At 41.0% G+C, this 10000-nt stretch overlaps 1 protein-coding gene across 2 annotated transcripts in view; it reads right to left on the bottom strand.

The window, feature by feature from the left end:
• Positions 1-2788: 2788 nt before the first annotated feature.
• LOC125047049 (probable G-protein coupled receptor Mth-like 3) overlaps positions 2789-10000 on the bottom strand; it is a 29723-nt gene continuing 22511 nt past the window's right edge. For both annotated transcript variants that reach the window (XM_047645096.1, XM_047645095.1), the window contains exons 7-8: positions 5218-5299; positions 2789-4912 (exon numbers count right to left, since the gene is read on the bottom strand). In XM_047645096.1, the coding sequence (XP_047501052.1) occupies positions 4583-4912; positions 5218-5299 (412 nt within the window). In that variant the 3' untranslated portion in view covers positions 2789-4582. The remainder of the gene's footprint in view (positions 4913-5217; positions 5300-10000) is intronic.

The raw sequence follows: 10000 nt of genomic DNA, 5'->3' as shown, positions 1-10000 counted from the left end.
AAACTACCGTATGTAAGCGCCAATTCATGCGCTCAGATTATTTGTGTTAACTCAAGGTGACTGATACCACTGCGTAGAACTCGCTCCACGATTTATTGGAATGCGGTCAAACCTGTAATCAATAAATAATCAATAAAATATAAATTATAAATCAATACAATAATAATACAATAATAATCATAGTTACTGTTACAATTCAACATAGATTCACTAACGAGATTATATCAGTACTTATAATATTATAACTATAGAAAGAATACATTTTACTGGTTGCTAAGAATATCACTATATCCTACTGCTTAAGGTAAACAACAACATATACGGACACTAGTCTATATCTATACATGAATGTGTATGATACATATGCATAGAGGGAACAGTCAAGGCCTTTAACAGAAGTCCTCAGATCGGTCCTTATGTACGTGTTGTCGATCCAGTATTCACTCTCAAACTGCTCTATAAACCTGTGATGGCCCCCTTTCGTGAGTTAACCTTCCTTCCATATATACGTCAACACTAGGGACAAGGCCTAATTCAGCACATATACAAATGGAGGAGCACGGCTATGGCATTATCCTTATCGCAACCCATGAGGAAAACGTCAACCAAGTCCTCGAGGGGATGATATACGTGTGATGCTGATGCCAGCAGCTACGCCATGCCGATGGTGATGGCAGTGGCTACAGAGGTTACACACGTGATGTTGATTCCAGCAGCTACGCCATGCCGATGTTGATAAAAACGGCTACACCGTATGATGGAATATTTCACTTCCTTGTGCATAGTAATAGCACAACTGCATGCCCAGTGACGTCAGTCCTGGGATGTGGTGATGTGACTCTCTCTTCCCTCTAGCAAATCCTCGTTGACTGAATCTGTGTTGGTTTGTTGAGTGGGCGTTCAGTCTCAACTGTTCTTATTCTCTATTTGTTCGTTATAACTTTTACTTGTTATAACTTGCCCTTATCTCAACTAATCTGCCGAGCTTGAACGAGGATATTTCATAGGGACGTAGATAAGAGACAAGAGCTTCTTCTTTGAAGAGAATTTAAAATGTTAAGCGAGGCTGAATGGACCGTCTATAAACGCGCATGTCCGTGTGCATACTAAGTGTTTATTCAGTATTTGTATAGATATTAAGATGATGCAATTCTTGTGATACTAAATCGGGAGTTGATCATTGCATAGGACAAAGAGTAATACAAAATTGCAGATTTCAGAAACCTGTCAAACAACTTGATTATCGAAGCGAAGACACTATAAGCATAAAATGCATTGTTAACGTTGACAATGTGTAGCATGTTTGTTTGTTTGTGTGTGTGCGTGTGTGTGTGCGTGTGCGTGTGCGTGTGCGTGTGTGTGTGTGTGTGACCTTGAGGGAAAGGCACATACTTATCATATCGTGATGTCTAATTCATGACGTCTAGTAAAATGTCGCACGATGTTTTACAGCCTATCCCCCTGGCTTATCCAATAAATATAAGAACAGATTCAGAGATAACTTTGCAGAGGAACTACCCAAGAGATAAGAGTCTTATCTCTCCAGGTCAGATCTGTGGCATGTGTTCTGCTGAATGACGTCCAACATGATTTTAGGATTTTGTTGGAGGACGAAAGTTCCAACTATAATGGGCTTCTGGAGTTCGCTAAATACTTTCAGGAACCTTACGCTGGTCAGCTGATTCATGGTGACACGGAAATTACAAGGAAGTTTTCACACAGGACGCGGAACGTGTATCAGCAAGTGAATAATGATCTGCAACGAATGAATATATTTTAAAGGGATGACATAATGGGTTTGCTGGGACGCTGATGGACCATCCTCAGCTGTGAATTACCAGGAGCAGCATAAAGTGGCCCTGAATCGAGAGCACCGTGGAACTAGAAGGAAAAACTATACATGTCAGAAGTACCAGCTTGTAAATAACGAGATCGAATCACTTATCCTAAAATCGAAAATCTACATCCTCGTAGATTTACAATATCTGAGGCAAATAGGTAAGGTAAAGATGATTCCCAGTAATTGGTAAAGTTTAACTCATTTCAAAAATACTAGAATAAATCTGAATTTCTTTTAGTATAGATCTTAAAAAATCTAGCACGAAAGTTCATTGATAACCTACGCAATGATATACTTTTGTTTTAATATTAATGCCCCTTCCTACATCAAGCCTGTCGACAACGAAACGAACTGGCTTATTGATAACGTGCCAAGACATTATATCCGCTCGCGGGCCGGCAGCTTTGTCAAACGAAGGGCGACAACATGGTCTCCTCTACATTATGGTCCTATGTCACAGTGTCCTAGAACACCACACACACACAAATATATATATATATATATAATTATATATATATACACATGTATGTATAATATACAATATATATATATACATATACATATAACATATGTTACACATACACAAAAAAAAAAAAAACATATATATAATATTTATTTATTCATACATATATATATATACATACATATATATTTGCCCATACATATGTGTATATATATATGTGTGTGTACATATATATATATATATATGCACGCACGCACGCACGCACGCACACACACATACATACACATAAACAGATGAATATGTATACAAATAAATACGTATTTACTCACATACAAGTACATGTATATAATAATATTTATGTGTTTGTAATAACAGCAAAATCTGCAATACCAATACCATATTTATAACTTACTTCAAAGCAAATTACTTTAACTGAAATAATCTCCTCGTGAAACTTTGACTTGGGCATTGAATAATAGAACAAATAACTTTTACAAAAATGCTCATTTATTTGCATAGAATACTAAAATAATTCATAACCAAAAAGGTAAGAATTTTCAATTACATAATTCCTCATGTCCTTCCTATACACACTGTAATTTTGTAAAACTCAATCTGGCACATGTAATTGAATTTTCTTTGGCTTAACTCCCCCTCACGAAAAATAACATCTAAATCAACAACAGTAACAATAAACACAAGAACAATAATAGCAATACATGAAAAAAGAAATTAAGAAACACTTCCACCTCTGCCTCAGTGATGATTCACTTACAAAACATTTATCATTCTCAAACGACTGTAGTTTAAAAAGGACAGACAGGTAATAGTTTACGGGCAACGGAATGCATGGTTTTAATGATAAACACAACAGTAGTTTGTAGTAAGATCCACACGTTAAATGCGAATGCGGGGGGGGGGGGGGGGGGGGGGGCATGCAGGTCAATGGCACAGGCATCAGTCACATGGTTACAAGAGTTTAGAGGAAACTGCAGTCGACATTGTTATGCAATTATCGCGACATCTGTGTACGAAGGTGACATTCTGACTAAATACACTGCTCTTTTCTATTGTATATTTCCAGTAAAAACGAAAGTTGTACTTGTTTCAAAAATACAAAAATCCATGGAGAAAAAAAAGGTAAAAAAGACATTGAATTGATGGTTGCTTAAATTTGAGACCGGTGAGATTTGAGAGTTTAACATTTTGCCTTTTGCACCAAAGTCTCAAAGATATCATTCCCATTTAAGCAAGATAACAGAAGAAAAAATGTAAAATATTATGGCATAGCAAAGTAACTTTTTGCTGTAGAAAGATTATTCTTTACCCTATGATTAAATTAACAGACTATTTGTAATATCTTCTGAAATTCTTTTGTCCTTCGATACAAAATAGGCATCAGATATACCACTGTCTCTTCATGCACACATAAACTCTTTCATATTTCCTTATTCGACTGTCATGTTTATGTATTTTTTGGATATATTTATCTTCTCTCATAATTTATCATTCAGCAACTTTTATAAAATACAACTAAACTTAAAAATATATATATATACACAAAAAGGATGAATGATCAAAGTATAATGCAAAATTGAAAATATCCTTTGAGAGATGTTCAAAATATACAAATGCACAAAATACATTGTCAATTCAGAGTATAATCCCACAGTTACACATGAATTATTTTTTGCACGGCAAGATTTTTAAAATACTGAATACACTGCCACAACAACAAAGTTACTAGATATGAGTCAGAGTAAATTAAACATAACAATATTTCTGCATGATAATAAAAATACAATGGATAGGAAAACACAACGGAAATAGTGTTCACTTACCGGGTACAATGTGTAAAAATATGATACTTTTTATCCTATAGTATTTATCACTCAAACACCTGGTAACCTGATTTGAAGTTCTGGTGTTTCTTTCAGTGCAACATATATTTCAAACAGTTTCCAAGCCCATTATCTCTCGAGGCAATGTAAATCACTTCATCTCTCTCTGTAGATCCACTCAGACGCACAGTAATATCATGTGACTATTATTACAATACGTTACTTCATATGCCATCACCCTTTAACGAGAATATCTGTTATGCTAAAAAGCCAACACTGTTCATTAAATAAATACTGACATTACCCTCATTTACTACTGCACTGAGACTTTTTATCTGAGAAATAAAATTGGTCTGACTCTTCACAATGCTCCCATACTTAAAAATAATAATCAGAAAGAAATATGTACAAAAGGAAGACTGAAGTAGACAGGACAATCTATTCTTCCATGGAGCTCATCGGTATCATTTCAAGGTTCGAAACAGTCGATATTTTCCGAGGTGCGGAGGCTGCCTCTGAAGACAAGCTTTGATCAGTCAATCTATTACCCTTACTATTGGCATTTGAAGCTGGAAGGACAGCATTAGAAGCCGTGGAAAGCTTGCGTGGGAGAGAAGTCACCGAGGTTTTCCTGGAGGCTTCAGAAGCTGCTACACTGAGGTCCGTAAAGCGCTTAGCCTGGGTTGTCTTCTCGGACAGTCGAGCGCTCTTGATGGTGCCCACTTTGCTCCGTACTGTTGTGTAGCGAGTTTTCCAGGAACGCTTGATCTGTTTGGGTAATTCGCGTGGGTGAGACAGTTCTATTACAGCACTAGCCTTCTTATGCATCAATTTAAAAACACTACAAATAATAATTATTAATAAAATAATATATCAAAGATGATAAAGATAATTTCACATATCTTGAATATTTATCCAGATACTTTTAAAAACATATTTAAATTACAATCATATTCAATATCAATGGCTAGATCTACAAATACAGATTTTTTCAGTGATAATTGGGAAAATACAGACAATTTTTTTTTTTTCAAATATTCGTTATGCAAATGATTCTTATATCCCCCACTAACCTTTTTAATATTGTCCTTGTTGCAAACGGCCACACCGAAGATGAACACACCCTGAAGACTGTTCAATATATCCGTAAGAACCCTGAAAGAAAAAGCAATTTACGATTCACTGATTATGGGAAAAAACGACGTCCGTTGACAGGGGGAATATTTCCTGGAGGCGACGGGTTTATAGAAAACTCTTAAGATAAAATGATGAAGGTGATAATAGTAAGTAAAAGAGGTGATGGTGTTTATATAGCAGCACTTCGATGATGATGGTGAAGATAGCAAGAAAAGCTGATTAAGAATAATAGTAATAAGCTGCAGAAGAAGAATGAAAACAGTAACTGTAATAGTAATAATAATAATAGTGATGATGATAATAATAATAATAATAATAATAATAACAATAATAATAATAATGACAGCAACAATAATGATAGTAAGAGTAGCATTATTATCATTATTATTTTTATTATCACCATTATTATTATTATTATTATTATTATTATTATTATTATTATTATTATTATTATTATTATTATCATCATCATTATTATTGTTATCATTATTATTATTACCATTATTATTATTATCATTATTATTATTATCATTATTATTATTATTATTACTGCCTTTGCAATGATACCCCTCTTCCAGAGGTGTCCCTTCAAAGGCAGGTGTGGTCGCCTAACAGCACCAGGCCCTATTGTAGGGGCTTGCAGTTAAATGACATTCTGTGTACTAGTTTATTTATCCTGTCATTATAATGTTATGTTTTATATGTTTGTTGTACTTCATTTGAGTTAATTGTGTGAAATATCAGGTTAATAATATATATGACTACGTGGCCACGGGTGTTACATTTCACAATGTTTTGTTTCGGTTTCACGTACGAGGACTGACATGGAAGATATGGATGAACATTTAAAAATTGTACTTGATTAGTTATGGAAAATAAAGGAAGAAGCAACAAGGATTGCTTGTTTTTTTCTCCAGAATCCACTGAAGTAGTCATTCAGTATTAAAATCTTATAACTACAGATAAAGTACAGTGCTCCTTCCCCTGATACCCAAGTACTATTATTTTTTTTTTTTATTCAATAACCGTTTTTTTTTCTTCTTCTTTTGCTTAATGGGAACCCCAGATTTGCATGTGAGGTTGCTGACACAAGACCAAAATATGCACCTTATTTCACCAATTACTTAAGAAGGACCTTACCGGAAAAGGCGTTCGACGGGGCGCAGCAGGTGGCGCTAAGCTGAACAAAGCGAAGAAGGTTACCATGATCCCTCGATCGTGTTTTTTTTTTTTTTTTGCCGGGGTGACTTAAAGAGATTGTTTTAAAGAGATACACCGGACCCGCCCCCCGGCAAATTCGGCCTCGACGCTTACGCGATACCGCGCTTCGGTGTCCACCCCTCGTTGCTGCCGCGATGCTCATTGCTTACTTGCAATTAGCTTCGTGCCCTGTAGCCTACTCTTTCCTTTATGGAATTTTCGGCATTACGATAATTCTCTGTGCACCTTCTGGTGAACTGGACCCCATCTTCGAGCTCGTGCTCGGACGTGGGCAGACCTTTACCTCCCGCAGGGGAGGGTGTGTCTGGGGGGCCTTAGCGTGCCTGCCTTATGGTGCACAGAGAGTTGCCAATTCTTTTGCTAGGGACTGGTATGGCAGACCATCTGATGACTGCCACTCTAGATATTTCGTTTAGGAATGATAGGCAGGTAGGAGCCTCTCCCTTTGTCAGGCCCTCAGCCTGGTTCTGTCGAAATTGCTGCTGCTAGACAAAACCGAACTCACGTCCCGCCACTGTAACAGCCCAGGAAGTTAACTTCTCCCCCTCACTGTGGTAAATCAGCCTTTGGATGGCTGTTTCTGAGGGTTGAAGAAACTTCCTTGAAAGGCGCTGGACTCCTCTTCCATCACTGAGGTGAAACAACCTTTAGGTGGCTGTTTCAGAGGGAAGAGGAATTCACAAAGACACAGGTTCTTTCCACCCTCACTAAGGTGAAACAACCTTTTGGTGGTTGCTTCAGAGGGATGAAAGGAGCCAGCTAGCAAAAGGACAAGACCCCCCTTCCCTCACTGAGGTGAAACAGCCTTTGGATGGCTGCTTCAGAGGAAAGGGGGAAACACTTTGAAAAGACACAGGTCCTTTCCTTCCTCACTGAGGTGAAACAACCTTTGGGTGGTTGTTTCAGAGGGATGAAAGGAACTGCCTGGCAAAAGTGCAAAACCTCCCTTCCCTCACTGAGGTGAAACAGCTTTTGGGTGGCTGTCTCAGAGGGAAGGAGGAATCCCTTTGAAAAGACACAGGTCCTTTCCTTCCTCACTGAGGTGAAACAACCTTTGGGTGGTTGATTCAGAGGGATGAAAGGAACTGCTTGGCAAAAGTGCAAAACCTCCCTTCCCTCACTGAGGTGAAATAGCCTTAGGGTGGCTGTTTCAGAGGGAAGGGGGAACTACTTTGAAAAGACACAGGTCCTTTCCTTCCTCACTGAGGTGAAACAACCTTTGGGTGGTTGTTTCAGAGGGATGAAAGGAACAACTTGGCAAAAGTGCAAAACCTCCCTTCCCTCACTGAGGTGAAACAGCCTTTGGGAGGCTGTTTCAGAGGGAAGAGGGATCCACTTTGAAAAAGTACAGGTCCTCTCCTTCCTCACTGTGGTGAAACAACCTTTGGGTGGTTGTTTCAGAGGAATAAGAGGAACCTCCTGAGAAAAGTGTAAGAGCTCCCTCCCTCACTGAGGTGAAGCAACCTTTGGGTGGCTGCTTCAGAGGGCTGAGCAAAAGGGCTCCAAACAATGATGTCTCGTAGGTGGAAGGGCATCCCCTCTGGTCTCTCCCCAGAGGTTTACACCTACCCACGCGTTTGCCGTGCGTGGCAGCCTTGTGCGCTGTGGAGACGGGAGTCCTGGAGGTTGAGCGATGCTGTGAACGAGTACGCCCTGCGGCTAGCAACACACCTCTTTGATCCTCTATTCCGGCCCGGTCACGGTCAATCGGCTGGTCCCCCAGGGAGGCTCGGGTCAAGCAGTCATGCCACCATTGGCACTCACAATGGTCCGTGAGCGCCGTCACAATGGCTATTGGCTGCGTATATCCTCTCATCACTCCTGTTGCTGTTAGACACTGGTTCTGACACTCAGCCCCCCACAGACTAATAAAAATGTGGACAAACCGTGCAAGGCCCAGACCACGGCAGTCACCATGAAGCCATATGTGCCTTCTGGTGGCAAAAGAAAACCCCATGCACAGGATGACACTGTCACACCTGCTGCTAAGGTGGACAAGACCGAAGCCAATGGGTCTGTCCACCGAACAGTCAAACATCTTGACTCGCAAGCTGGCCTCTCTAGGCTAACAGCTAAGCCAGGGAGGCCCCTGAGTTCTCAGATGGCCTCCCCGATTGAGAGGGGAGGGCAGGCTGAACCAGCTGTATCAGCTGCTGCCCCCACAAACAAGCCCGAAAGCCGAAAGGGCGGGCCGAAGCGTCCGAGGCCGGAGACCGACTCTGATGAAGAGTCGGGACCCCCTAAACGCTTCACCCAGTTTAAAGTGCCAGCTAAACCCGAAGGCTTCGACGATGCCTACCAATTGGTCAGGGCATTGGAGTTGCAACAGAAAATCCGGCTGTCGATCCGGGTCGCCCGAGATCAGGGCATGATCATAATGCCCAAAGATCAAGCTACCCTGAATTTCCTCTGGGAAACGAAGGAGCTGCCAGATGGGAGGAAAGTGAATCTTTCCCCACTAAGTCCCGAGGAAAAGAGAACCAAGATGATGCTACTCAGTCTCGTACGATGTGGAACTATTCGCTTCACAACCACAGGTCGTGCAGGCTTCCTGAATGTCGAAGTGAAAGACTCCAACCAGGCAAGTCCTGGTGACCATGAAAAGTGCCCCAACCACTAGACTTGATCTGGGTAACTGGGGCACCTACAAACCTCAGCATCCTACAGTGGAACATCAATAGCTTCTCTGCAAAGAACGCCTTTCTTCAAGCAGTAGTGCGATCAAGGAACATTGACATTGTCATGCTCCAGGAGACATTAACAGTGGACACTGTTCGCTTCTCAGGGTATCATGTCTTCACACTGCCACGAACACCTGGCAAGAGAGGCTTGATCACCCTTGTGAGAGCAACAATCCCCTGCTCCGCAATAGCCAATGCATTGCACTGTGGAGACAATGTTGAATCCCTTGCCGTCGAGGTTCACCTGGCCGGGGGGGCCCCTCAAATTGTACGTGTACAGCCGGCCAGGCTGTAGAAGCTTAGACATCAGCCAGGTCTGTGCTTTTGCTGCACACGACCAAGTGATCATAGGGGGAGACTTCAATGCACACCACCCCATCCTGGCACTATAACTACCCTCATGGATGCTGGCCCAGCCGAAATCCCAAGACCGAATCCAAGATGGAAAACAGACAAGGCCAACTGGCAGGCGTTTCAAAACGCCTTGGCCCTCTGTCTGAGATGCAATGATCCCCCACAAAGCGAAAATGTGGAAGTGCTCGAAGCTAGCGTGCTAAATGCCATTAATGAAGCAGCCTCACAGACCATACCCAAAACTCGGCCTGGGTCCAGGAGTCACAAAGACGCCTGGTACTTCAACGACGAGATCAGGGAGGTCAACCATAGGGTGAACATGTGCCGAAAACTCTTCTGAAGGCAAAGAACATCTCGTACGCAGACGATCTCGCTATCACCTCCACTGGACCACACAGCCAGAATAAAGCCTAGTGTTGTCTGGACCTCGTGTCAGAGGAGTGTTGTAGGACAGGATTAAAGA

This window comes from Penaeus chinensis, chromosome 40 (assembly GCF_019202785.1).
Source record: "Penaeus chinensis breed Huanghai No. 1 chromosome 40, ASM1920278v2, whole genome shotgun sequence".
Lineage (NCBI taxonomy): Eukaryota > Metazoa > Arthropoda > Malacostraca > Decapoda > Penaeidae > Penaeus > Penaeus chinensis.
Note: the sequence above shows the minus strand (reverse complement) of the source record. Positions and strands in the feature narration are given on the sequence as shown.